This window comes from Oncorhynchus clarkii, chromosome 13 (genome assembly GCF_045791955.1).
Source record: "Oncorhynchus clarkii lewisi isolate Uvic-CL-2024 chromosome 13, UVic_Ocla_1.0, whole genome shotgun sequence".
In the NCBI taxonomy this organism is placed as follows: domain Eukaryota; kingdom Metazoa; phylum Chordata; class Actinopteri; order Salmoniformes; family Salmonidae; genus Oncorhynchus; species Oncorhynchus clarkii.
In genome coordinates, this window is record NC_092159.1 from 32,991,629 (window position 1) to 33,018,693 (window position 27,065).

Consider the following 27,065-nt stretch of genomic DNA (forward strand, 5'->3'; position numbering starts at 1 on the left):
TTTATTCACAAATCTCATTTTTATTCACTGATCTAGTGCAGACTTGACAATCTATGAATGTAGAGCAAAACACTTACAGTCGACAACATAGTGGCAAGAAAAAGTATGAACCCTTTGGAATTACTTGGCTTTCGGCATAAATTGGTCATCAAATTTGGTCTGATCTTCATCTAAGTCACAATAATAGACAAACAGTGTGCTTAAACTAATAACACACAAATTATTGTATTTTTCTTGTCTATATAGAATACATAATTTAAACATTCACAGTGTAGGTTGGGAAAAGTATGAACCCCTAGGCTAATGACTTCTGAAAAAGCTATTGCAGTCAGGAGTCAGCTAACCTGGAGCCCAATCAATGAGACGAAATTGGAGATGTTGGTTAGAGCTGCCTTGCCCTATAAAAAAAACACTCAGTTTGCTATTCACAAGAAGCATTGCCTCATGTGAACCATGCCTCGAACAAAAAAGATCTCAGAAGACCTAAGATTAAGAATTGTTGACTTGCATAAAGCTGGAAAGGGTTACAAAAGTATCTCTAAAAGCAGTCTATAAATGGTGAAAGTTCAGCACTGTTGCTACTCTCCTTAGGGGTGGCCGTCCTGCAAAGATGACTGCAATAGCACAGTGCAGAATGCTCAATGGGGTTAAGAAGAATCCTAGTGTCAGCTAAAGACTTTACAGAAATCTCTGGAACATGCTAACATCTCTGACGAGTCAACGATACGTAAAACACTAAACAAGAATGGTGTTCATGGAAGGAACCACGGAAGCAGCCACAGCTGTTCAAAAACATTCATGCACGTCTTTAGTTTACAAAAGTGCACCTGGACTGTCCACAGCGCTACTGGCAAAATATTTGGTGTACAGATGAAACTACAGTTGAGTTGTTTGGAAGGAACACACAACAACTATGTGTGGAGAAAAAAGGCACAACACACCAACAACAAAACCTCATCCCATCTGTAAAGTGTGGTGGAGGGAGCATCATGGTTTGGGCTGCTTTGCTGCCTCAGGGAATACACTGCTTGCTATCATCGACAGAAAAATGAATTCCCAAGTTTATCAAGACATTTTGCAGGAGAATGTTGGGCTATCTGTCCGCCAATTGAAGCTTAACAGAAGTTGGGTGATGCAATAGGACAACAACCCAAAACACAATAGTAAATGGCTTCAAAAGAAAATACACCTTCTGGAGTGGCCCAGTCAGAATCCTGACCTCAACCCGATTGAGATGTTGTGGCATGACCTCAAGAGAGCAGTTCAAGTATATTGCTGAACTGAAACAGTTTTGTAAAGAGGAATGGTCCAAAACTCCTCCTGATCGTGGTGCAGGTCTGATCCGCAACTACAGAAAACGTTTGGATGAGATTATTGCTGCCAAAGGAGGGTCATCCAGTTATTATATCCAAGGGTTCACATACTTTTCCCACCTGCACTGTGAATGTTTATATGGTGTGTTCAATAGACATGAAAACGTATAATTGTTTGTGTTATTAGTTTAAGCAGACTGTGTTTGTATGTTGTTGTGACCTAGATTATCAAATTTTATGACCAATTTATGCAGAAACCCAGGTATTTCCAAAGGGTTCACATACTTTTTCTTGCCACTGTAGAAAAGATCAACGACGAAGTTCACATTCCATACAATCTATTTTCATCATACATTTTACGGGTGTTGAAGGCTCCATTCGTAGACCATGGAGCTCGTCTGTGATGTCATGTCTGTGGGACAGATACCATCCCAACATTCTGTATTCAATCTTCTCCTTCTTTCAGCCCTCCAAAGACAGCAGTGGGGACACTTTTCTGTTCCAGCTGCACCTCTGGAGAGAGACAAACATAATCAAAGCACACATTTACATAAACACCATGGTAGTGTCTCAAATGGCACCCTATCCTCTATATAGTGCACTACCTATGACCAGTTAAAAAAGTGCACTATATAGGGGATAGGGTGCCATTTGGAACATTGACACCACTCTCAAAGTAAACAGGTCACATGCTTGTTGCAGCCATCACGCTGTGCTGCAAGGCATCTCTCGCTCTCTCAAAGACACACACCTGCTCGTCAAACATTTCATTCCAAAATGTCATTCCAAAATCAAAAACATTTGGGATGAATTGGAACCTAATTGGCCAACATCCGTACCCGCAGCAATGTTCCAACATCTAGTGGAGTTGGTCCCCCCTTTGTTGCTATTACAGCCTCCACTCTTCTGGGAATGCGCTCCACTAGATGTTGGAACATTGCAGCGGGCACTGATGTTGGGCGATTAGGTTCCAATTCATCCCAAAGGTGTTTGATGGGGTTACGGTCAGGGCTCCACCCTGATCTCGACAAACCATTTCTGTATGGACCTCGCTTTGTGGACTGGGGCATTGTCATGCTGAAACAGGAAAGAGCCTTCCCCCAAACTGTTGCCACAAAGTTGGAAGCACAGAATCGTCTAGAATGTCATTGCATGCTGGAGCGTTAAGATTTCCCTTCATTGGAACTAAGGGGCCTTGCCCAAACCATGACAAACAGCACCAGACCATTAATCCTCCTCCGCCAAACTTTACAGTTGGCACTATGCATTCGGGCAGGTAGCGTTCTCCTGGCATCCACCAAACCCAGAATGTGAAGCGTGATGCTTGTGTGAAGGCTGAAGGCTTGTGTGCGCCTGCTTGGCCATGGAAACGCATTTCATGACGCTCCCAACAACAGTTCTTGTGCTGACTTTGCTTCCAGAGGCAGTTTAGAACTCAGTAGTGAGTGTTGCAACCGAGGACAGATGTGTGGCCTACCTCTTCGCGGCTGAGCCATACTGCTCCTAGATGATTTCACTTCACAATAACAGCACTTAGTTGACTGGGGCAGCTCTTGCAGGACAGAAATTTGACAAACTGACTTGTTGGAAAGGTGGCATCCTATGACAGTGCCACGTTGAAAGTCACTGTGCTTTCATCAAGGCCATTCTACTGCTAATTTTTGAGATTGCATGGCTGTATCCTCAATTTTATACACCTGTCAGCAACAGGTATGGCTGAAATAGCCGAATACACTAATGTGATGAGGTGTTTATATATTTATTAATATTTTTTATTATTAGGGTTGTCAAGAAAACAGCTAGAACATATTCAATCAAGTGAAACATTCAAAACATTGCAGATATAAATGCAATGTATAGAGTTGTCATGCTTCTATATTATATGACAGAATAATTTTCTGTAATCTACACAGTCCATTTCTATGTGAATGTTCTGTAGCATTGCTCCCTCCTGAACAGCGCCACCTAGTGGTGTTGTAACTCACCCTCTGGGCCCTGGTCTTCATCATCACCATCCTCATCCTCAATATCAATCTCATCGGGGTTGGCTTGTTTGGCCAGTTCAGCCAGCTCACTCCGAGATGTGTCACTCCTAAACAAACAGATATACAATGACACAGAGTGGTTAAGACCAGTATTGAACCATTTCTGCATTGTTGTATTTATATTAAATGACTGCCCACTTACTGGGCCCGTATCCACACAGCATCTAAAAATAGGAGTGCTGATCGAGGATCTGTCCATATTATCTTATTCATTATGATTTAAAATCTTAGATCAGCGCTAATATTCTGAGACGCTTTGTGGATACGGGCCCTGGTCTGCAGTTGGGTTTTCAGAGGACAATGGAAAGGATGCTAAATGGGTGGGGGGATGGATGACAGACCTGACGAAGAGGATCTTCTCTTTGAGTTTGGGTTTGTCCTGTTCAGCCTCGGCGGCCAGCTGTTGGGCCTGCTGCTCCAACAGCTTCATATCATCCAGCCCCAGCTGGCCCGGGGCAAGGTCTGAGACTGCACAGACATAAAATAACAGAGTTATACAGAGGTACACCCTAACACTGATTTAGCCCTAACACTAACCAAGCCCCATCTGGCCTGTGTTTTTCATGAAAAACATTTACAGCTGTAAGCATGACACTTCAAAATCATGTTAAAAATCAACATGGAAGATGACACGAGATTAATTGATTCATCATTAGAGACCGAAGGTGTGGGTGCGTATATGTTTGTATGCGTGTGTGTGTGTGCGCATTCTTACTGGTGGCGTTGGTGGTGGCCTTCATCATCTGTGAGGACATGAAGTTGACCTGTGTGTTGTACGTGGCCTGGACGCTGCGCTTGATTCTCAGCATCTCCCGGATAGTGTCTTCGTTCCCGTGGCGGATCTCAAACTCCTTCCACGTCTGCCAGAACGTGGCCGTCATCTGAAGCAAACACACATACAGGAAGTAAAACTTTTTATCGCTACTGTGCACAAACCTGTGTTTCCACAAATTGAGGAAAGGACTGAAACAGGGAAGGAGTACGTGGATTGTCCAATAAGAACAGCTAGTTTTCTGTTCAATAACATTTTCTTACTGTGTGCGTTACAGCTGGGACAATAAACCACAAATTATCGTCACCGACCATACCGATAACTTATCGCAGGCATTTTGCTTATATCATTAATTATAAGTAGCGTACACTAGAGAAATGTGAAGTTTGAAATTAAATACGTTTGCAGAGTGATTGTTAATTGCCCATTTTGTGGCTACAACCATCAAACTAGTAGTAGTGGTAGCACATTAATGTTATAAACGTATCACTCTATTTATTGTTATCACATCAATTCAGGCAATTTATCGCAATATGGATTTTTTCATATTGCCCAGCGCACTAATGAAGAGGACCCTAGGTCAGAGTGTGAGAGCTCACCCTTGGGTCACAGATCTGAGAGCAGTAGGAGTATATGGCTCTGCCCCGGTCGATCTCGCCCAGTTTGCTCTCCATGTCAGCGAAGCGCAGGCACATGTCCCTGGAGTGTTCGTCTGGAAGCACCTGGAAGAAAACAACATATTATATTATATATTCGAATATATTAGTTGCACCATCTCAATAAAGAAAAATCACATGATTAATTTAGGGGTGTCTAACTCATTTTGCCATCGGGGCTGCATTCGTTCTTCAACGAGGTCCGGAGAGCCGAAACAGAAGATGTGTTATCTTTCTTTGCCGTCAGAATTAGCAAAACATTTTCCAATATCCATCTTTTGGGAAATGTTTTATGCTCACTGATTGTCTAGCTTTCATTTCAGTGATTATTAGCGAGCTGGAGACAGTCAAGAAATGGTATGAATGTAGGTCTCTTATCATTTTTACAACGTTTCTATTTGGTTTTAGTCATTTGAAAGTATATTGAGTTTGTTCGCCCCCCCACAATTTTTTTGAATCTATATAAGTTTGGACACACCTACATATTCAAGGGTTTTTCTTTATTTGTACTATTTTCTACATTGTAGAATAATAGTGAATACATCAAAACTATGAAATAACACATACGGAATCATGTAGGAAACAAAAAATGTGTTAAACAAATCAAAATATAATTTTAGATTCATCAAATAGGTGCCCTTTGCCTTGATGACAGATTTGCACACTCTTGGCATTCTCTCAAACCGCTTCACGAGGAATGCTTTTCCAACAGTCTTGAAGGAGTTCCCACATACGCTGAGCACTTGTGGCTGCTTATCCTTTACTCTGCGGTCCAACTCATCCCAAGCCACCCTCTTCTAGGGTTACTTCCGGTCACAACTTGCAGACTTGGCAACAAAATGCACAGCAACACGTAAACAACCTTACTTTGCTACCTGACAACTTTACGTTTTTTACTTTTTAATTACCGTTTATATTTTTTGTTTTTCCCTCACTCAACTTTTTCACTCCGGACGCTTTATCTGGACATTGTTCGTCAGGACCTCCAACAGCCGAAGCTAAGTAGTAACATTAACATGATGCCTTCTAATTGCAGTCGCTGTACTCATAATATACAGGAGAACGATCGCCTTATGGCGAGGATAGCTGTGCTGCAAGCCCAGCTTCAGACGCAATCGTTAGGCAAGGGTAATTTCAGTGTAGGAAAGGATGAAACAGCGTCTGTGCCACCAGTAAGTACAGATAGTAACATTAGTATAAATCCACTCGCACAGTCCCCGCAGCTGGACAACTTTCTCACGGCTTCTGGAGGGAAATGCTATAGGAATGCTCAACCGGTGTCGCTCATTCAGCCGACAGAAACTTTCAACCGGTTCTCCCTATTAAGCAACGATCCGGAGTCATTGGCCGAGCCATCTCCCGTTACGGGGTCTGAGACGCCGAAGCTTCCCACCATTAGCTCTGACAAATTGAAAACGCTAGTCATTGGTGACTCCATTACCCGCAGTATTAGACTTAAAACAAATCATCCAGCGATCATACACTACCGACGGTAATGCTAATCTGGAGATGGTGCTGGCTAAAGCTAAAAAACTGGCGAGTGGAGAGAGTATAGAGATATTGTTATCTACGTCGGCACCAACAATGTTAGGATGAAACAGTCAGAGGTCACCAAGCGCAACATAGCTTCAGCGTGTAAATCAGCTAGAAAGATGTGTCGGCATCGAGTAATTGTCTCTGGCCCCCTCCCAGTTAGGGGGAGTGATGAGCTCTACAGCAGAGTCTCACAACTCAATCGCTGGTTGAAAACTGTTTTATGCCCCTCCTAAAATATAGATAGATAGATAATTGGCCCCCTTTCTGGGACTCATCCACAAACAGGACCAAACCTGGCCTGCTGAGGAGTGACGGACTCCATCCTAGCTGGAGAGGTGCTCTCATCTTATCTACCAACATAGACAGGGCTCTAACTCCTCTAGCTCCACAATGAAATAGGGTGCAGGCCAGGCAGCAGGCTGTTAGCCAACCTGTCAGCTTAGTGGAGTCTGCCACTAAGCACAGTCAGTGTAGTTAGCTCAGCTATCCCCATTGAGACCGTGTCTGTGCGCCTTAGCAAACTTACTAGGATAAAGACCTCCTCCATTGATGCCATTATTGAAAGAGATCATACCTCACATTTCAAAATAGGGCTACTTAATGTTAGATCTCTTACTTCAAAGGCAGTTATAGTCAATGAACTAATCACTGATCATAATCTGATGTGATTGGCCTGACTGAAACATGGCTTAAGCCTGATGAATTTACTGTGAGAAATGAGGCCTCACCTCCTAGCTACAGTGACCATATCACCCATGCATCCCGCAAAGGCGGCGGTGTAATTAAAAATGTAACGGTAGCAAATTTCAATTTACAAAATAAAAAAATGGCGTTTTCGTCTTTTGAGCTTCTAGTCATGAAATCTATGCAGCCTACTCAATCAATTTGTATAGCTACTGTTTACAGGCCTCCTGGGCCATATACAGCGTTCCTAATTGAGTTCCCATCGGACCTTGTAGTCATAGCAGATAATATAATAATTTTGGTGACTTTAATATTCACATGGAAAAGTCCACAGACCCACTCCAAAGGGCTTTTGGAGCCATCATCGACTTACTGGGTTTTGTCCAACATGTCTCTGGACCTACTCACTGTCACAGTCTGGACCTAGTTTTGTCCCATGGAATACATGTTGTGGATCTTAATGTTTTTCCTCATAATCCTGGACTATCGGACCAACATTTTATTACATTTGCAACAAATAATCTGCTCAGACCCCGACCAAGAAGCATCAAAAGTCGTGCTATAAATTCTCAGACAACACAAAGATTCCTTGATACCTTCCAGATTCCCTCTGCCTACCCAAGGACGTCAGAGGACAAAAATCAGTTAACCACCAAACTGAGGAACTCAATTTAACCTTGCGCAATACCCTAGATGCAGTTACACCCCTAAAAACATTTCTCATAAGAAACTAGCTCCCTGGTATACAGAAAATACCCGAGCTCTGAAGCAAGCTTCCAGAAAATTGGAACGGAAAAGGCGCCACACCAAACTGGAAGTCTTCCGACTAGCTTGGAAAGATAGTACCGTGCAGTATCGAAGAGCCCTCACTGCTGCTCGAGCATCCTATTTTTACAACTTAATTGAGGAAAATAAGAACAATCGGAAATGTATTTTTGATACTGTCGCAAAGCTAACTAAAAAACAGCATTCCCCAAGAGAGGATGGCTTTCACTTCAGCAGTAATAAATTCATGAACTTCTTTGAGGAAAATATCATGATCATTAGAAAGCCAATGACGGACTCCTCTTTAAATCTGGGTATTCCTCCAAAGCTCAGTTGTCCTGAGTCTGCACAACTCTGCCAGGACCTAGGATCAAGAGAGACACTCAAGTGTTTTAGTACTATATCTCTTGACACAATGATGAAAATAATCATGGCCTCTAAACCTTCAAGCTGCATACTGGACCCTATTTCAACTAAACTACTGAAAGAGCTGCTTCCTGTGATGGCCCACCTATGTTGAACATAATAATCAGCTCTCTATCCACCAGATGTGTACCAAACTCACTAAAAGTGGCAGTAATAAAGCCCCTCTTGAAAAAGCCAAACCTTGACCCAGAAAATATAAAAAACTAGCAGCCTATATTGAATCTTCCATTACTCTCAATTTTTTTTGAAAAAGCAACTCACTGCCTTCCTGAAGACAAACATTGTATACGAAATGCTTCAGTCTGGTTTTAGACCCCATCATAGCACTGAGACTGCACTTGTGAAGGTGGTAAATTACCTTTTAATGGCATCAGACAGAGGTTCTGCAGCTGTCCTCGTGCGCCTAGACCTTAGTGCTGCTTTTGATACCATCGATCACATTCTTTTGGAGAGATTTGAAACCCAAATTGGTCAACACGGACAAGTGCCGGCCTGGTTGAGATCTTATCTGTCAGAAAGATATCAGTTTGACTCTGAATGGTTTGTCCTCTGACAAATCAAATGTACATTTCGGTGTTCCTCAAGGTTCCGTTTTAGGACCACTATTGTTTTCACTATATATTTACCTCTTGGGGATGTCATTCGAAAACATAATGTTAACTTTCACTGCTATGCGGATGACACACAGCTTTACATTTCAATGAAACATGGTGAAGCCCCAAAATTGCCCTCGCTAGAAGCCTGTGTTTCAGACATAAGTGGATGGCTGCAAACTTTCTACTTTTAAACTCGGACAAAACAGAGATGCTTGTTCTAGGTCCCAAGAAACAAAGAGATCTTCTGTTGAATCTGACAATTAATCTTGATGGTTGTACAGTCGTCTCAAATAAAACTGTGAAGGACCTCGGCGTTACTCTGGACCCTGATCTCTCTTTTGACGAACATATCAAGACAGTTTCAAGGACAGCTTTTTTCCATCTACGTAACATTGCAAAAATCAGAAACTTTCTGTCCAAAAATGATGCAGAAATATTAATCCATGCTTTTGTTACTTCTAGGTTAGACTACTGCAATGCTCTACTTTCCGGCTACCCGGATAAAGCACTAAATAAACTTCAGTTATCCTGACTAGAACCAAAAATATTGATCATATTACTCCAGTGCTAGTCTCCTTACACTGGCTTCCTGTTATTAAGGCAAGGGCTGATTATAAGGTTTTACTGCTAATCTACAAAGCATTACATGAGCTTGCTCCTACCGATCTTTCTGATTTGGTCCTACCGTACATACCTACACGTACGCTACGGTCACAAGACGCAGGCCTCCTAATTGTCCTTAGAATTTCTAAGCAAACAGCTGGAGCCCGGGCTTTCTCCTATAGAGCTCCATTTTTATGGAATGGTCTGCCTACCCATGTGAGAGACGCATCCTCGGTCTTAACCTTTAAGCCTTTATTGAAGACTCATCTCTTCAGTGGGTCATATGATTGAGTGTAGTCTGGCCCAGAACGGAAAGGCTCTGGAGCAACGAACCGCCCTTGCTGTCTCTGTTTGGCCGGTTCCCCTCTCTCCACTGGGATTCTCTGCCTCTAACACTATTACAGGGGCTGAGTCACTGGCTTACTGGTGCTCTTTCATGCCGTCCCTAGGAGGGGTGCGTCACTTGAGTCGGTTGAGTCACTGACGTGATCTTCCTGTCTGGGTTGGCACCCACCTTGGGTTGTGCCGTGGCGGAGATCTGTGGGCTGTACTCGGCCTTGTCTCAGGATGGTAAGTTGTTGGTTGAAGATATCCCTCTAGTGGTGTGGGGCCTGTGCTTTGGCAAAGTGGGTGGGGTTATATCCTTCCTGTTTGGCCCTGTCCTGGGGTATCATCGGATGGGGCCACAGTGTCTCCTGACCCCTCTGTCTCAGCCTCCAGTATTTATGCTGCAGTATTTTGTTTCGGGGGGCTAGGGTCAGTCTGTTTTATCTGGAGTACTTCTCCTGTCTTATCTGGTGTCCTGTGTAAATTTAAGTATGCTCTCTCTAATTCTCTCTTTCTTTCTCTCTCTCTCTCTCTCGGAGGACCTGAGCCCTAGGACCATGAAACAGGACTACCTGGCATGATGACTCCTTGCTGTCCCCAGTCCACCTGGCCGTGCTGCTGCTCCAGTTTCAACTGTTCTGCCTGCGGCTATGGTATCCTGACCTGTTCACCGGACGTGCTACCTGTCCCAGACTTGCTGTTTTCAACTCTCTAGAGATGGCAGCAGCGGTAGAGATACTCTCAATGATCGGCTATGAAAAGCCAACTGACATTTACTCCTGAGGTGCTGACTTGCTGCACCCTCGACAACTACTGTGATTATTATTATATAACCATGCTGGTCATTTATGAACATCTTGGCCATGTTCTGTTGTAATCTCCACCCGGCACAGCCAGAAGAGGACTGGCCACCTGGTTACAGTTGAAAAAAACTTGGTTTCTTCCTAGGTTTTGGCCTTTCTAGGGAGTTTTTCCTAGCCACCGTGCTTCTACACCTGCAATGCTTGCTGTTTGGGGTTTTAGGCTGGGTTTCTGTACAGCACTGAGATATCAGCTGATGTACGAAGGGCTATATAAATACATTTGATTTGATCTCAATTGGGTTGAGGTCAGGTGATTGTGGAGGCCAGGTCATCTGATGCAGCATTCCATCACTTTCCTTCTTGGTCAAACTGCCCTACCAAGCAAAAAGGCAGTAACTGCTCAGAGTGGAACTGAGAAAAATGGCTTTTATTAACCTTGGTATCACAGTAACATTATGCAGTTACTGCTAACAAGGACCCCCATTTTCTCCAAAACACCATACAATAGAGGCAGGATACTTGTCCACGTGATGAAGCATGTATTTAATGTAGCAAAAATGACATTAACTCATTTTTGACCAAGTGAGCAGATGCTGCCTTTTTGCTTGGTAGGGCAGCATAGCCCTTACACAGGTAGGTGTTGGGTCATTGTGCTGTTGAAAAACAAATGATAGTCACACTAAGCGCAAACCAGATGGGATAGTATATCGCTGCAGGATCCTGTGGTAGCCATGCTGGTTAAGTGTGCCTTGAATTCTAAATAAATCACCGACAGTGTCGTCCGCAAAGCAACCCCACACCATCATACCTCCTCCTTCATGCTTCATGGTGGTAACCACACATGCAGAGATCATCCGTTAACCTACTCTGCGTCTCACAAAGACACCGCGGTTGGAACCAAAAATCTCAGATTTGCACTGGTCTAATGTGCCTTGCTTGTGTTTCTTGGCCCAAGCAAGCCTCTTCTTCTTATTGGTGTCCTTTAGTAGTGGTTTCTTTGCAGCAATTTGACCATGAAGGGCTGATTCCCGCAGTCTCCTCTGAACAGTTGATGTTGAGATGTGTCCGTTACTTGAACTCTGTGAAGCATTTATATGTGCTACAATCTGAGGTGCAGTTAACTCTCATCCACTTATCCTCTGCAGCAGAGGTTTAACTCTGGGTCTTCCTTTCCTGTAGCGGTGCTCATGAGAGCCAGTTTCATCATTGCGCTTGATAGGTTTTGCAACTGCACTTGAAGAAACTTTCAAAGTTCTTGAAATTTTCCGGACTGACTGACCTTCATGTCTTTAAGTAATGATGGACGGTTGTTTCTCGCTGCTTATTTGAGCTGTTCTTGCCCTAATATAGACTTGGTCTTATACCACCCCTACCTTGTCACAACACAACTGATTGGCTCAAACGCATTAAGAGGGAAAGAAATTCAACAAAATAACAAGGCACACCTGTGAATTGAAATGCATTCCAGGTGACCTCATGAAGCTGGTTGAGAGAATGCCAAGAATCCGAAAATATACGTTGATTTGTTTAACACTTTTTTGGTTACTACATGATTCCATGTGTTATTTCATAGTTTTGATGTCTTCACTATTATTCTACAATGTAGAAATAGTAAAAATAAAGAAAATCCTGGAATGAGCAGGCATGTCCAAACTTTGGACGTGTACTATATGTATGCATGTATATAAAACAGCCGGAAGTTAACATACACCTTAGCCAACTACATTTAAACTCAGTTTTTCACAATTCCTGACATTTAACCCTAGTAAAAATTCCTTGTCTTACATCAGTTAGGATCACCACTTTATTTTAAGAATGTGAAATGTCAGAATGATAGTAGAGAGAATGATTTATATCAGCTTTTATTTATTTCATCACATTCCCAGTGGGTCAGAAGTTTACATACACTCAATTAGTATTTGGTAGCATTGCCTTTAAATTGTTTAACTTGGGTCACATGTTCCGGGTAACCTTCCATAAGCTTCCCACAATAAGCTGGGTGAATTTTGGACCATTCCTCCTGACAGAGCTGGTGTTACTGAGTCAGGTTTGTAGGCCTCCTTGCTTGCACATGGTTTTTCAGTTCTGCCCACAAATGTTCTATAGGATTGAGGTCAGGGCTTTGTGATGGCCACTCCAATACCTTGACTTTGTTGTCCTTAAGGCATTTTGCCACAACTTTGGAAGTATGGTTGGGGTCATTGTCCATCACTTGGAAGACCCATTTGCGACCAAAGTTTAACTTCCTGACTGATGTCTTGAGATGTTGTTTCAATATATCCAGCTAATTTTCCGTCCTCATGATGCCATCTATTTTGTGAAGTGCACCAGTCCCTCCTCCTGTTTTTCGTTTAAACATAATGATGGTCATTATAACCAAACAGTTCTATTTTTGTTTCATCAGACCAGAGGACATTTCTTCAAAAAGTACATTTTTTGTCCCCATCTGCAGTTGCAATCCGTAGTCTGGCTTTGAGGTTATGTCGATATAGGACTCGTTTTACTGTGGATATAGATACTTTTGTACCCGTTTCCTCCAGCAAGGTCCTTTGCTGTTGTTCTGGGATTGATTTGCACTTTTCGCACCAAAGTAGGAGATAGAACGTGTCTCCTTCCTCAGCGGTATGATATCTGCATGGTCCCATGGTGTTTATACTTACGTACTATTGTTTGTACAGATGAGCGTGGTACCGTCAGGTGTTTGGAAATTGCTCCCAAGGATGAACCAGACTTGTGGAGGTCTACAATTTTCTGAGGTCTTGGAAGATGTATTTAGATTTTCCCATGATGTCAAGCAAAGAGGCACTGAGTTTGATGGTAGGCCTTGAAATACATCCACAGATACACCTCCAATTGACTCAAATGATGTCAATTAGCCTATCAGAAGCTTCACGGAATTTATTGTATGTAAACTTCTGACCCACTGTAATTGTGATACAGTGAATTATAAATTAAATAATCTGTCTAAACAATTGTTGGAAAAATTACTTGTGTTATGCACAAAGTATATGTCCTAACCGACTTGCCAAAACTATAGTTTATTAACAAGAAATGGAGTGGTTGAAAAACGAGTATTAATGAATCCAACCTAAGTGTATGTAAACTTCCGACTTTACACACAGGTACATCTCAATAGTCTAAATCAGTGTCCCGTGAGGGGCGTCCAATCCGGCCTGTGGATGGTTTGAGTAAAAAAAAAATATATATATATATATATTTTTTACTCAAACCATCCACAGGCCGGATTGGACGCCCCTCACGGGACACTGATTTAGACTATTGAGATGTACCTGTGTGTGTGTGCATAACAAAATGAGCCACTACACTCTTACCTCGATGGCTTTCTGGTAGATCGCTCTGGTGTAGGTGACACCGTAGATCTCTGCAGCCCTCTTGATGTAGATGTTGAACATGTGATGCCTCTCCGTGTTGTCCACCGCCTGCGTAGCTCTCTCGTACACCGCCATGGCGTGACGCGCCAACCCAAACTCCTCCTCCAGTTTGGCGTACAGCAGGTAGATAGCTGTCAATCACAACAGAAAATAGTTAACATATCACTCGTCATTCCTGTAGCTGGGGGGATAGTACCACATAAATAAGGCCATTATCACAAATAGAACCCAGCAACAAACTGATTATAAAAACTGACTGAGGCTGAAAGATACTTGAACACCCTTTTCATACTATCATGCCAACCTGAACCGTACTGAGCTGGCTCGGTCATGGTCTTTTAACATCTGTCATTCCCAGCACGATTCCTGCAACTGTGGTCGATGCGTAACCAGGCCAGCACAGTACAGCTTGGCTTCGTAGTGTGAAAAGGATTGTATTTTCTTTGGTGCTTCTCAGTACCTAAAAAGCAACTGTGATGATGATGACTTTATTGTATAAGTCAGGAAATTATTTTTTCATTGTACAGCATGTCAACTTAGAGTCTAGACAGACGTCACAAACATGCATTAGACATAAAGACATACAGAAGTCACGTAGACAACAATGTATCTTACTCTTGGCGAACTTGGCTGGACAGCCATCCAGCGCCTGCTCAAACAGGTCCCGGGCCCTCTCCAGCTTCTTGCCCCCGTAGCAGTCGATGAACTTGGTGAGGTAGGTGTTCCAGATGTCATAGACGTTGGGCCACCTGAAGAGGGCGATGCCACGCTCGTACGCCTGCAGAGAGTGCATGAAGACCATCAGCGACAGGAATTTACAACTGATCAAAATGCTGTAGTTAAGGGTGAAGGCATGGTCAGGGTCGTTCGTGTTCAGTAGGGAACTCGGCCCTAGACATGACCCAGTTGTAAAGTAACAGTTTGAATGCAGTATGAGTTAGCGTTTATGTTCTAGGCTGTGAAATGTTAGACTGGTCCCAGTTCAGGCATCATGACAATGACCATAAAGGTTGTCAAGACAGCACAACAGAACTGGGACCAGGCTAGTGAGATGTGTGCAGCAGGGCAGGTGGTTGGTGTCACCTTGAAGCTCTCCTCAAAGTAGTTGTGCTCCTCCAGGAACATGGCGTAGTTGATGATTATCTGGGGCGTGGCTATGCGCAGGTCAATGATGCGGTCGTACACCGCCTTGGTGGACTGACGGGGAGAAACGACCAAGACAAAAGGTAGGGTTGTTAGTTACATCGTATGGTCGTTACATGTTTGGTCCCTAAAACCGGGTCATCACTATGCACAAGATGCAATTTTCAGTTTCTCCTATTCTAACAAGATTTCATCTGAGAGAAGAGCTCACGGAATACAAGAAACGTATAACCTAAACAATGTTAATCAATCCAATCCAGAAACCCTAATGAAGGATTTTTGGGCTCCCGAGTGGCGCAGCGGTCTAAGTGTGGCGCACTGCATCCGAGTGGCGCACTGCATCTCAGTGCAAGAGGCGTCGCTATAGTCCCTGGTTCGGATCCAGGCTGTATCACATCTGGCCATGATTGGGAGTCCCATAGGGCGGCGCACAATTGGCCCAGCGTAGTCCGGGTTTGGCCAGGGTAGGCCGTCAATGTAAATAAGAATTTGTTCTTAACTGACCTGCCTAGTTAAATAAATGTTACTTTTTTTTTTTTAAATGAAAGCTTCTTGCAGCCAAAACGTTAGTTGACTATTGCGTATACACAGGCAGCTCAATTCTGATCTTTTGACCAATAAGAGCAGATATTTATTTTGCCAATAATGGGGCAAAAGATCAGATTTGGGCTGCCTGTATAAATGCAGGCTTAGATGTGTTGCATCAAAGCTACCTTCTTTTCCTTTCTAAATCAGTGCAATTGAAATACAACGAAGACAGACACCGTAGAGGGAAACATGAAGAAAGTACCTGGAAGGTTCCCATACTCTCCTCCAGGTCAGCCAGCATGGACCAGACCTTCAGAGACTTGTACACTCTGTTCTGCACGGGCTCTGACACGTCAAAGTACTCTGCCTTCTTGGACGGGATGGCAGTTGCTTTCTACATATTTGGAAAGAGAGAAAGTCGAGGGATATTTGCACAGACATGCATCCAGTTCATTCATTCATCCCCCTGTAACTATTCCCCAGGTCGTTGCTGTAAATGAGAATGTGTTCTCAGTCAACTTACCTGGTAAAATAAGGGTAAAATAAAAAATGTACATCTATAGAAAGAATATTTGAAACTATGAGAAGAGCGGTCTACATCATAGAATTTGAGATTAGATGAGGTTATTCATTTATTGAAGTTATTAAATAGATACATTAAAAAAGCAAGTACAGGTCAGCCGCCCACACAGCAATGTGTAGCAGTTTAAACGCATTAGAAATAATTCAGGATGACAGAAAAGTAAAAACAAAATGTACGTGTCTTTGGAGTGTGTGACAGATAGTGGGTCAGTATTTGTTGTGCCTGTGTTTCCGTCTCACCCTCAGTATACGTAGCGCCTGTTCGTAGTTCTCATGGCGTAGCTCCATCTCCCCGTATTCACACCACACGCCAGCCAGGTCGTCAACCTGCTTGTAGTTCACCTTGGTGGCTTTCTCAAAGATGGTCCGCGCCTGATGGTGGGGAAAAGTGGAAAAAGAACATTTAAAACAATAAATAAAACTTAACTTCCTCTTGGGTTGAAGGAGTAAATCTCCTAAATGGGGAAACCTTAGTTTGAGACTCACGTCGTCTAGCTGCTCGTTCTCCTCGTAGAACTTGGCGAAGGAGACCCAGAGAGAGCTGGGTTTCCCTGTAGCCTTCATAGGGTCCACAGTCTGAACTGCCTCTGTGTAGGTGTTGATGATCTGAAAAGGGGGTTAAGAGACACTGTACATGTATGTGAGGAAGAGCATGCAAGGTACCTATTGCCAGCTAGAAAGACTAAGAAACCATGTTAAATGTAAAATCTTTAAACATGTATTAATTGCTACTCTCTACCAATAACACAGATGTAAACTAGCTCTGATTTTTCTCAAACCCTTTTCACATAATTCCAACCTGAAAAGTACTGCGCTGGCTCGGATATTTTCATTTCACATCACAGTTCCAGCTACAACAGTGGACGCGGAACCAGGCCAGGGCAGTACACCGCAGTTCAGTAGAATAAAATGGGTATTAGAGACAGTGCCAAAAAGATGGCACAGTAAGACTAGGGCTAAGAGCTCAGGGCCTGTATCCACAAAGGGTCTCAGAGTGCTGATCTAGGATCTGGTCCCATCTGTTCATATAATCATATTCAGAATAAACTGATCCTGGATCATCCACTTCTGGTTTCAGCTACCTGTCGTGGTTTCCCCTCGTACAGTTTGACCCTCTTATGCCACTCGTGGACGTTGTGGGGATTCTGTCTCAGCAGCACACTGTTCAGCAGGAGGGGCCTGCGGGCGATCAGCTGCTCAAAGCGGGCCAGACGCAGCTCCAGGTCTATGTCCTCTGAGACGGGAAAGGGAACACGAGTTGAGCATAACGACAAAGGCAAAGCATTCACTTGCGGCTGTGATTCCCCCCCTTGTAATATTTATTTACAGTTATTCTCGTTGAGATCAAATCTATTTTTGCGAGAAATTGTGATACTCTACAATCCAGACACACTGGGTGCATCTCAATACTCTAAAATGGCTGGCTTCCCAAGACTACTCTCTTCAGTTGCATTTATGTTGAAGGAACTAGCGCACAAGCATTTCTGTAAACTGTGTACGTGACAAATAACATTTGTTTTAACTAGATTTTTTTTACTCAAAGTCGCAACCAGGATTGGGAAAACAGTAACATGGATACCTAGGTCAGGAATCGATTTCCCTTAACCTTTTTGGGATAGGGGGCAGCATTTTCACTTTTGGATAAATAGCGTGCCCAGAGTGAACTGCCTCCTACTCTGTCCCAGATGCTAATATATGCATATTATTATTAGTATTGGATAGAAAACACTCTGAAGTTTCTAAACCTGAACGCGCTTTTGGATTTGTTTACCAAACGCCCTAACAAAAGAAGATATTTGGACCTAACTGATCGACATTATCGAACAAATCAAAACATTTATGCTGGAACTGGGATTCCTGGGAGTGCATTCTGATGAAGATCATCAAAGGTAAGTGAATATTTAAAATGCTATTTCTGAGTAATGTTGACTACCCAATATGGCGGGTATCTTTTTGGCTGCTTTGTTGTCTAAAGGCTGTACTCAGATTATTGCATGGTTTGCTTTCTCCGTAAAGTTATTTTGAAATCTGACACAACGGTTGCATTAAGGAGAAGTTTATCTAAAGTTTCATGTATAATAGTCGTATCTTTATCATTGTTTATTATGAGTATTTCTGATGTGGCTCTCTGCAATATCACCGCATGTTTTAGAACTACTGAATGTAACGCGCCAATGTAAACTCAGATTTTTTTATATAAATATGGACATTATCAAACAAAACATACATGTATTGTGTAACATGAAGTCCTATGAGTGTCATCTGATGAAGAACATCAAAGGCTAGTGATTAATTGTATCTCTATTTCTGCTTTTTGTGACTCCTCTCTTTGGCTGGAAAAAATGACTGTTTTTCTGTGGCTTAACATAATCGTTTGTGGTGCTTTCGCTGTAAATCCTTTTTGAAATCAGACACTGTGGCTGGATTAACGAGAATTGTATCTTTAAAATGGTGCAAAATACTTGTATGCTTGAGGAATTTTAATTTTTGTTGTTGTGAATTTGGCTGTTGCGGGAGGGGTGGGGTTCCGCTAGTCCTAGACAGGTTAATAGTTATTTGAGATCTGAGCAGGAGACAAGGAGAGTAAGACACTTTAGACTATTGAGATGCACCCACCTTCTTCATCTTTCCCCAACTCTGAGGTAGTCTCCATCTTGGCAGCGATCATGCTCTCCTCAAACTGGGCGTAGCTGTCGAACACCTGGGTGAAATCTCTCACCGTCACCACCGTCAAGATGGCCTCCTCATACACATCACGAGCCTGGTGGGCCACAACACACAAGCATTCAAATTAGTCTGTGTGTGTGCATCCCAAAAACTGTGAATATATTTATTAACACTTAACTTGCACTACATAACAATGTTGTAAAGCTTCATAACATGCATGATAGCTATTAAAAACGTGTCAAATATATATTATGACAATGTTATGGTGGTGAGTTACCCTATAATCCTACATCATTTCTAATGACCCTGATGCATGACGACAGAGTCAAAAGTGGACTATAAAGATGATCGTCTATAGGGCTCTGGTCACAAGTAGTGCAATACAAAGGGAATAGGGTCATCCCTGCCGTTTGGGAAGCATCTATCCAGACCAGTACCTTTTCAAAATGTCCACTGCGGATGTAGTAGTCAGCCAGGGAGCACCAGAGTTTGCCCAGCTGGTCTGTGAAGCGAGTGAGGCCTCCACGGATGATGGCCCCAACATTCAGAGAGTTCACCTTGTCTGGGTTCTGAGAGATCAGGTCACACAGCTCGTGCCATAGCTGTTAGATATTAACCAAACAAACATGGGGATAACGTTAGATATCAACCACACAACAACATGGGGATAAGGAGGATGAGCCAGACGTGGTCTTACCTGGTAGTTAGACTTTCCCTCCTTGGACACAAAGCTCTCATCGTTGACAACGGCTGCCAGACGTACTGCTGCTTCATCCAGCTTGCCGCAGGAACGCAGGTAATCTATGTACTCCTCCGCATTCTCTGGGGACAGCTGCAGAGAAAGAGAGAGTCAAATCCAGGGGGCTGTTGCAGAAATAACTGTCATTTTGAGAAATATAAACTTTTGGCACATGACAACCAATATATAAATGTAGCTTTCTTTATCAACCATGTATCTAATAATTCTGGAATACGGGCGCAGTGTTCTAAGGCACTGCATCGCAGTGCTAGCTATGCCACTAGAGATTCTGGGTTAGAATCCAGGCTCTGTCGCAGCCGGCCGCGACCGGGAGGCCCATGGTGCAGCGCACAATTGGCCCAGCGTCGTCCGGTTAAGGGAGGGTTTGGCCAGCGGAGATATCCTTGTCTCATCGCGCACTAGCAACTCCTGTGGCGGGCCGGGCGCAGTGCACGCTGACCAGGTCGCCAGGTGTACGGTGTTTCCTCCGACACCTTGGTGCGGCTGGCTTCCGAGTTGGATGGGCATTGTGTCAAGAAGCAGTGAGGCTTGGTTGGGTTTCGGAGGACGCATGGCTCTCGACCTTCGCCTCTCCCGAGTCCGTACGGGAGTTGCAGTGATGAGACAAGACTGTAACTACTACCAATTGGATACCACTAAATTGGGGAGAAAAATATATATATATAATTCTGGAATACCACACTGCTGCTTGTGTGGAAGACAAGAAAACATTAAGCAGAGAGAAAATATTTTGAACGCATGTATATGGTCCTGTCCATTCCTTCAAATAATTACAAGAGCTAAATAAATATCTAGGGTTATCAGGGTAATGCATACAGGTAATTCCAATATGAACCCTAGAGGTCAGAGATCTCTTGACCCAAATATTCAGAAAATGTTTCAGATTTCTAATGATATATGATTTGGAGATTACACACACAACATGACATTGCTGCAATGTTATCACAAGTTAGGAAACTCTAGGAACAGGGCCAGTAAGTAAGCTTTGTCCAAGCCCACTCTAGGTACAAAATCACAGACAAATAAACAACAACAAAAAATCACAGCCCCAGATGGTACCGACAGATCAAATTTGGGGGTCTGACTTATGGACTATAAGGTTGAATAGTTAACTATAAAACCAACAAGGACTAACTTCCAGTGAACTGGATCACGTCAAACCTGGCTGCTTGAAAAGAAGCTGAGAGAACTCTGGAATCAAAAAAAGGTTAGGCCGACCAATACAGGTTACTCAGAGAGGTATCAGAACCCAGGTGAAGGATGAAAACTACTGCATTTCTGATGGTGTCTCTGAGCTGCGGCCTGTCTGTGGCACAGGACGACACCCCAATGACTGAACATGAGGTGGAATGCGCTGCAGAACTCATGCTACATGTTGACTCTGATTACAGAATTCGGAGTCATGGAGGAGAAACCGCAAACCACAGTGGAAAAACTGCAAACCACAATGGAAAAACTAGGAGTCAAAGGTGCTCTTCTCCACTGTCCTGAGAGAGACTGGAGAAATAGGGCCCTTCAGCCAGGAACTAATCTGACCTACAGCAAGGTCATCCCTAACATTGGCAATGCCAACCACCCCCACATAGGAGAGTTAACAGCCCCTGTAAGAGGGGTGTACTACTTCAGCTTCTTCTTTCATGCTGGAGGATCTGAAGACTCCCACACATCCCTGTTCAAGAATGAAGAGTGTATGCCTATTACATCTGATCACAAGTCTAGTACTGATACAGCAGATAACGGGGATGCAGTCACTCTACAGCTGGAGGTGGGAGATCAGGTGTACATACGCCTACGGGCAAATGCACACTGTCATCTATTCCAGGCCTACCTTCTATGTTAAGTGATATATTGTAGGTTTCTGATGTGACGTGTGGTTGGTGTTGTTATAATCTCATAACCAAGACAAAATCTTATCACCATTGTTGAAAATAAATAGTGTGTATTAATGTGAATTCTGATTTGTTATTTATTTATTTTTTAATCCTGTGACTATCTTCCATAAGGTGAGGCTTCCGTGGCTTCAGCTTTGGTTGTAGTTCAATCACAGAGGAGCAAATCTTCTAGAAATGTCCTCTTACCTTGAGGTACCTGCGGTAGACACGGATGGCGGTCTCAGGCAGGGGCAGGTTCCGGGCAAAGCGGAGGTACAGGGGCCAGATGCGAGGGTGCTGAGTGACGGGAAGGGCTCGGAGCGCTCGGTCAAATGTGCGTCTGCTCCTGGTGATCTTACACTGAGACACCAGGAACTGGCAGTAGTCCAGCCATATCCTCGGCATCTAGGACATCCACGGGAAGAACAAGTTATGTGGGATACTATTCCTACAATCTCAGACGACAAAATCTACTTCCAAGTAAAAAATACTCTCACACATAAATGTACTCTGTGATAGTCTGTGCCAATGAATGGACAATGATATTCCTCAGAGTTTGTGCGAGTATTTTCTCTTAACAGGGGATGGACGGACAACGGGACATAAGCATATGCCTACCTTGTGCATGAAAACCAGTGCTCTTTCATGGCAGTTGTTGATCTCCTCGTAGGCTGGCTCCATGATGCACTTCCCTTTGACCTGTTTCCGTCTCTCTCTCAGGTAGTTGTACCATAACTTGTAACTGCAAGGTCACGTATGAACAATCCGTGAACACAGTCATGACATTTAGCAATGCCTAAAACCATAACCCAGACACTGGTATGGTATTCAATAACAACCATTCTATGATTTTCAAATAAGCCTAGATTTTGGGCCGATTTTCCAGAGACTGATTGACAAATGTTTTTAGTCCAGGACTAGGTCTAAGATTTGTCTAAACATCAGCATGTTACCATGGTTACTCCATGGATGTCAGTCTGAAAGAAGTTGCTGTAAAGACACAATAGTCTCAACAAGCCAGAATGTTGAATACAATGATATTTTAACATACTCTACCGGTTGTCCATGCTGTTGGTTCTTTTGGTGGTAGGAAGTGGAGATAAGGTAACCACAGGATAGTGTTGTTTACCTCGCGTTTTTGAGGGCCGGAAGGTTCTGTTGCTTGCATTTTCCATTCTTGACGCATTTCACGCGATGCACAATATGTGAACAATAGCCGGATGTAACCGAATGCTGTCGACCAAAGCGCGTTCCCTCACAGTCAGCTGGAAGTTTTTGTGATATTTGCCAGCTCTTTGCGTGGGACAACATGTGGTCTGTGCTTCGGTTAAACTCGGCCATTGTTGACATATTGTGTAAGTTGCGTGCAAATTGTGTCAGCATTGAAAATATAAAACAGAAATACAAACCGGCATACAGACCAGCGTACTGAAAGTCGGGTTAATAACACTACTCTGTGGATATTTTGTCTCAGAGTAACTCCTACATTAAGACAAAATCAGCAGACAACAGGTCAAGCAGGTTCAAATTAAGTTTATTCAACAGTCTGACTTGTGATGGGACTGGTCACAAAAATGAGACTACATGTTAGAGACGAGAAATAGGCGTCTTCCACTCTCAGATTCGTTGAAAGGCTAGTTTAAGATGAGTCCTGGAAATCAGGCCTACAATTAAAGTCGGAAGTTTACATACACTTAAGTTGGAGTCATTAAACCTTATTTTTCAACCACTACACACATTTCTTGTTAACAAACTATAGTTTTGGAAAGTCGGTTAGGACATCTACTTTGTGCATGACAAGTAATTTTTCCAACAATTGTTTACAGATTATTTCACTTATTATTTCACTGTATCACAATTCCAGTGGGTCAGAAGTTTTACATACACTAAATTGACTGTGCCTTTAAACAGCTTGGAAAATTCCAGAAAATGATGTCATGGCTTTAGAAGCTTCTGATAGGCTAATTGACATCATTTGAGTAAATTGGAGGTGTACCTGTGGATGTATTTTAAGGCCTACCTTCAAACTCAGTGCCTCTTTGCTTGACATCATGGGAAAATCAAAAGAAATCAGCCAAGACCTCAGAAAAAAGAATTGTAGACCTCCACAAGTCATGTTCATCCTTGGGAGCAATTTCCAAATGCCTGAAAGTACCACGTTCATCTGTACAAACAATAGTGCACAAGTATAAACACCCTGGAACCAAGCAGCCGTCATATCGCTCAGGAAGGAGACACGTTCTGTCTCCTAGAGATTAACGTACTTTGGTGCGAAAAGGGACCTTGTGAAAATGCTGTAGGAATCAGGTACAAAAGTATCCATATCCACAGTAAAACGAGTCCTATATCGACATAACCTGAAAGGCTGCTCAGCAAGGGAGAAGCCACGGCTCCAAAACAGCAATAAAAAAAGACTATGGTTTGCAACTGCACATGGGGACAAAGATTGTACTTTTTGGAGAAATGTCCGCTGTTCTGATGAAACAAAAATAGAAATGTTTGGCTACAATGACCATCGTTATGTTTGGAGGAAAAAGCGGGAGGTTTGCAAGCCAAAGAACACCATCCCAATAGTGAAGCACCGGGGTGGTAGCATCATGTTGTTGGGGTGCTTTGCTGCAGACGGGACTAGTGCACATCACAAAATAGATGACATCAATGAGGGCGGAAAATTATGTGGATATATTGAAGCAACATCTCAAGACATCAGTCAGTCAACACCATAGTACCCTCCAAGCTCGTCATCAAGCTCGAGACCCTGGGTCTCGACCCCGCCCTGTGCAACTGGGTACTGGACTTCCTGACGGGCCGCCCCCAGGTGGTGAGGGTAGGCAACAACATCTCCTCCCCGCTGATCCTCAACACTGGGGCCCCACAAGGGTGCGTTCTGAGCCCTCTCCTGTACTCCCTGTTCACCCACGACTGCGTGGCCACGCACGCCTCCAACTCAATCATCAAGTTTGCGGACGACACAACAGTGGTAGGCTTGATTACCAACAACGACGAGACGGCCTACAGGGAGGAGGTGAGGGCCCTCGGAGTGTGGTGTCAGGAAAATAACCTCACACTCAACGTCAACAAAACTAAGGAGATGATTGTGGACTTCAGGAAACAGCAGAGGGAACACCCCCCTATCCACATCGATGGAACTGTAGTGGAGAGGGTAGCAAGTTTTAAGTTCCTCTGCATACACATCACAGACAAACTGAATTGGTCCACTCACACAGACAGCATTGTGAAGAAGGCGCAGCAGCGCCTCTTCAACCTCAGGAGGCTGAAGAAATTCGGCTTGTCACCAAAAGCACTCACAAACTTCTACAGATGCACAATCGAGAGCATCCTGGCGGGCTGTATCACCGCCTGGTACGGCAACTGCTCCGCCCTCAACCGTAAGGCTCTCCAGAGGGTAGTGAGGTCTGCACAACGCATCACCGGGGGCAAACTACCTGCCCTCCAGGACACCTATACCACCCGATGTCACAGGAAGGCCATAAAGATCATCAAGGACATCAACCACCCGAGCCACTGCCTGTTCACCCCGCTATCATCCAGAAGGCGAGGTCAGTACAGGTGCATCAAAGCTGGGACCGAGAGACTGAAAAACAGCTTCTATCTCAAGGCCATCAGACTGTTAAACAGCCACCACTAACATTGAGTGGCTGCTGCCAACACACTGACACTGACTCAACTCCAGCCACTTTAATAATGGGAATTGATGGGAAATTATGTAAATATATCACTAGCCACTTTAAACAATGCTACCTTATATAATGTTACTTACCCTACATTATTCATCTCATATGCATACGTATATACTGTACTCTATATCATCGACTGTATCCTTATGTAATACATGTATCACTAGCCACTTTAACTATGCCACTTTGTTTACATACTCATCTCATATGTATATACTGTACTCGATACCATCTACTGTATCTTGCCTATGCTGCTCTGTACCATCACTCATTCATATATCCTTATGTACATTTTCTTTATCCCCTTACACTGTGTACAAGACAGTAGTTTTGGAATTGTTAGTTAGATTACTTGTTATTACTGCATTGTCGGAACTAGAAGCGCAAGCATTTCGCTACACTCGCATTAACATCTGCTAACCATGTGTATGTGACAAATAAAATTTGATTTGATTTGATTTTGATTTGAAGTTAAAGGTTGGTCGCAAATGGGTCTTCCAAATGGACAATGACCCCAAGCATACTTCCAAAGTTGTGGCAAAATGCCTTAAGGACAACAAAGTCAAGGTATTGGAGTGGCCATCACAAAGCCCTGACCTCAATCAGAAGTGCAAAAGCATGTGCGAGCAAGGAGGCCTACAAACCTGACTCAGTAACACCAGCTCTGTCAGGAATAATGGACCAAAATTCACCCAACTTATTGTGGGAAGCTTGTGGAAGGCTACCCGAAATGTTTGACCCAAGTTAAACAATTTAAAGGCAATGCTACCAAATACTAATTGAGTGTACGTAAACTTCTGACCCACTGGGAATGTGATGAAAGAAATAAAAGCTGAAATAAATCACTCTACTATTATTCTGACATTTCACATTCTTAAAATAAAGTGGTGCTCCTAACTGATGTAAGACAGATAATTTTTACTAGGATTAAATGTCAGGAATTGTGAAAAACTGAGTTTAAATGTATTTGGCTAAGGTGTATGTAAACTTCCGACTTCAACTGTATATGTGCAACAGTAACTGTCTGTGAAAATGTTCCTGTCTCTAGTTAGAGACAGACTACAAACATTAGTCTGGGACACTACAGTATTTTCCATGAACCTTTAGCAGTGTATTCTTATTCTGGCACTGGGGGCCAAGGGGGGTGTATTTTGGGGCAAAAACAAAACTATGCATGGCACCCCTTTGCCCAGGACCAGGATTGGGAGAAACGTTGCCTCTACCTGCCAGGTAGCTCTTTCAGAGCTCGTTCGTATATCATGTTGAGGATGGACATTGTGCCGTTTTGTTTGAACTCGATGTAACGCATCCAGCACTTGACCGAGTACGGATTCCTGATGATCTCCTCCTCATAAGGCAGGTCATCTTCCTCCTGAAAAATACCATCACAAACCCAGCAAAACGGTCAACAGGAAGCCTTCTCTCCTTCGGAAGTTGAACACTTTTCTCTCCTTCGAAAAACGCGGCACTGTTCTCAAAACTAGTGCAACGTTGCTCGGAGAATAGAAAGGGCAACAATATGCTGTAAATTCACACACAGTAGACTGTACAGTATCTCAAGGAACAGTTTGCCGGGACATTCAAATCGACACAGCCGAGGTCGAGGAGGCCGCATAAATATTACAGCATGCTGAGAGAATTCCACAAGGAAATATCAATATTCATGAAATAACTTACAAATATTACGTCCGGTTTCCCATTTAGAGACGCCATTTTTTATTTTAAGACCAAAATAAACGCCCGTAGTTGTCAAAAGTTCCCAAAAATGTAGGTATTGTTACTAAACTTCCTGACTCCTCCAACGTGTTCAGAATGTAAAATAAACCCCGCCCCGTGTGGAAATAATATTGGGTAGTATAACGGTCACTCAACAGACTATCCAATCATTAGTCACAAAG

General features: G+C 43.3%; 1 protein-coding gene across 1 annotated transcript; it reads right to left on the bottom strand.

Moving 5' to 3' along the window:
* LOC139364545 (pre-mRNA-splicing factor SYF1-like) lies at window positions 1-26,998 on the bottom strand. Its single transcript, XM_071101355.1, has 19 exons — window positions 26,845-26,998; window positions 26,391-26,539; window positions 22,088-22,211; window positions 21,677-21,874; window positions 19,536-19,670; window positions 19,276-19,440; window positions 18,788-18,932; window positions 17,254-17,405; window positions 16,658-16,777; window positions 16,412-16,543; window positions 15,852-15,983; window positions 15,002-15,115; window positions 14,534-14,696; window positions 13,859-14,049; window positions 4,730-4,852; window positions 4,074-4,239; window positions 3,700-3,826; window positions 3,299-3,405; window positions 1-1,826 (listed from the first exon to the last, which is right to left on the bottom strand). The coding sequence occupies exons 1-19, from the start codon at window positions 26,878-26,880 to the stop codon at window positions 1,759-1,761; spliced, it is 2,547 nt and encodes an 848-aa protein (XP_070957456.1). The 5' UTR covers window positions 26,881-26,998; the 3' UTR covers window positions 1-1,758.
* Window positions 26,999-27,065: the final 67 nt, after the last annotated feature.

Bases quoted from the DNA above. Each gene is read 5' to 3' on its own strand.
- LOC139364545 (XM_071101355.1), bottom strand. From the start codon at position 26,880: ATGGCGTCTCTAAATGGGAAACCGGACGTAATATTT. The intron at 22,212-26,390 runs GTAGAGGCAACG...GTGACCTTGCAG, and splicing joins CTGAAAGAGCTACCTGGCAG to TTACAAGTTATGGTACAACT. The intron at 3,827-4,073 runs GTAAGAATGCGC...ATGTCTGTGCAG, and splicing joins GGCCACCACCAACGCCACCA to TCTCAGACCTTGCCCCGGGC.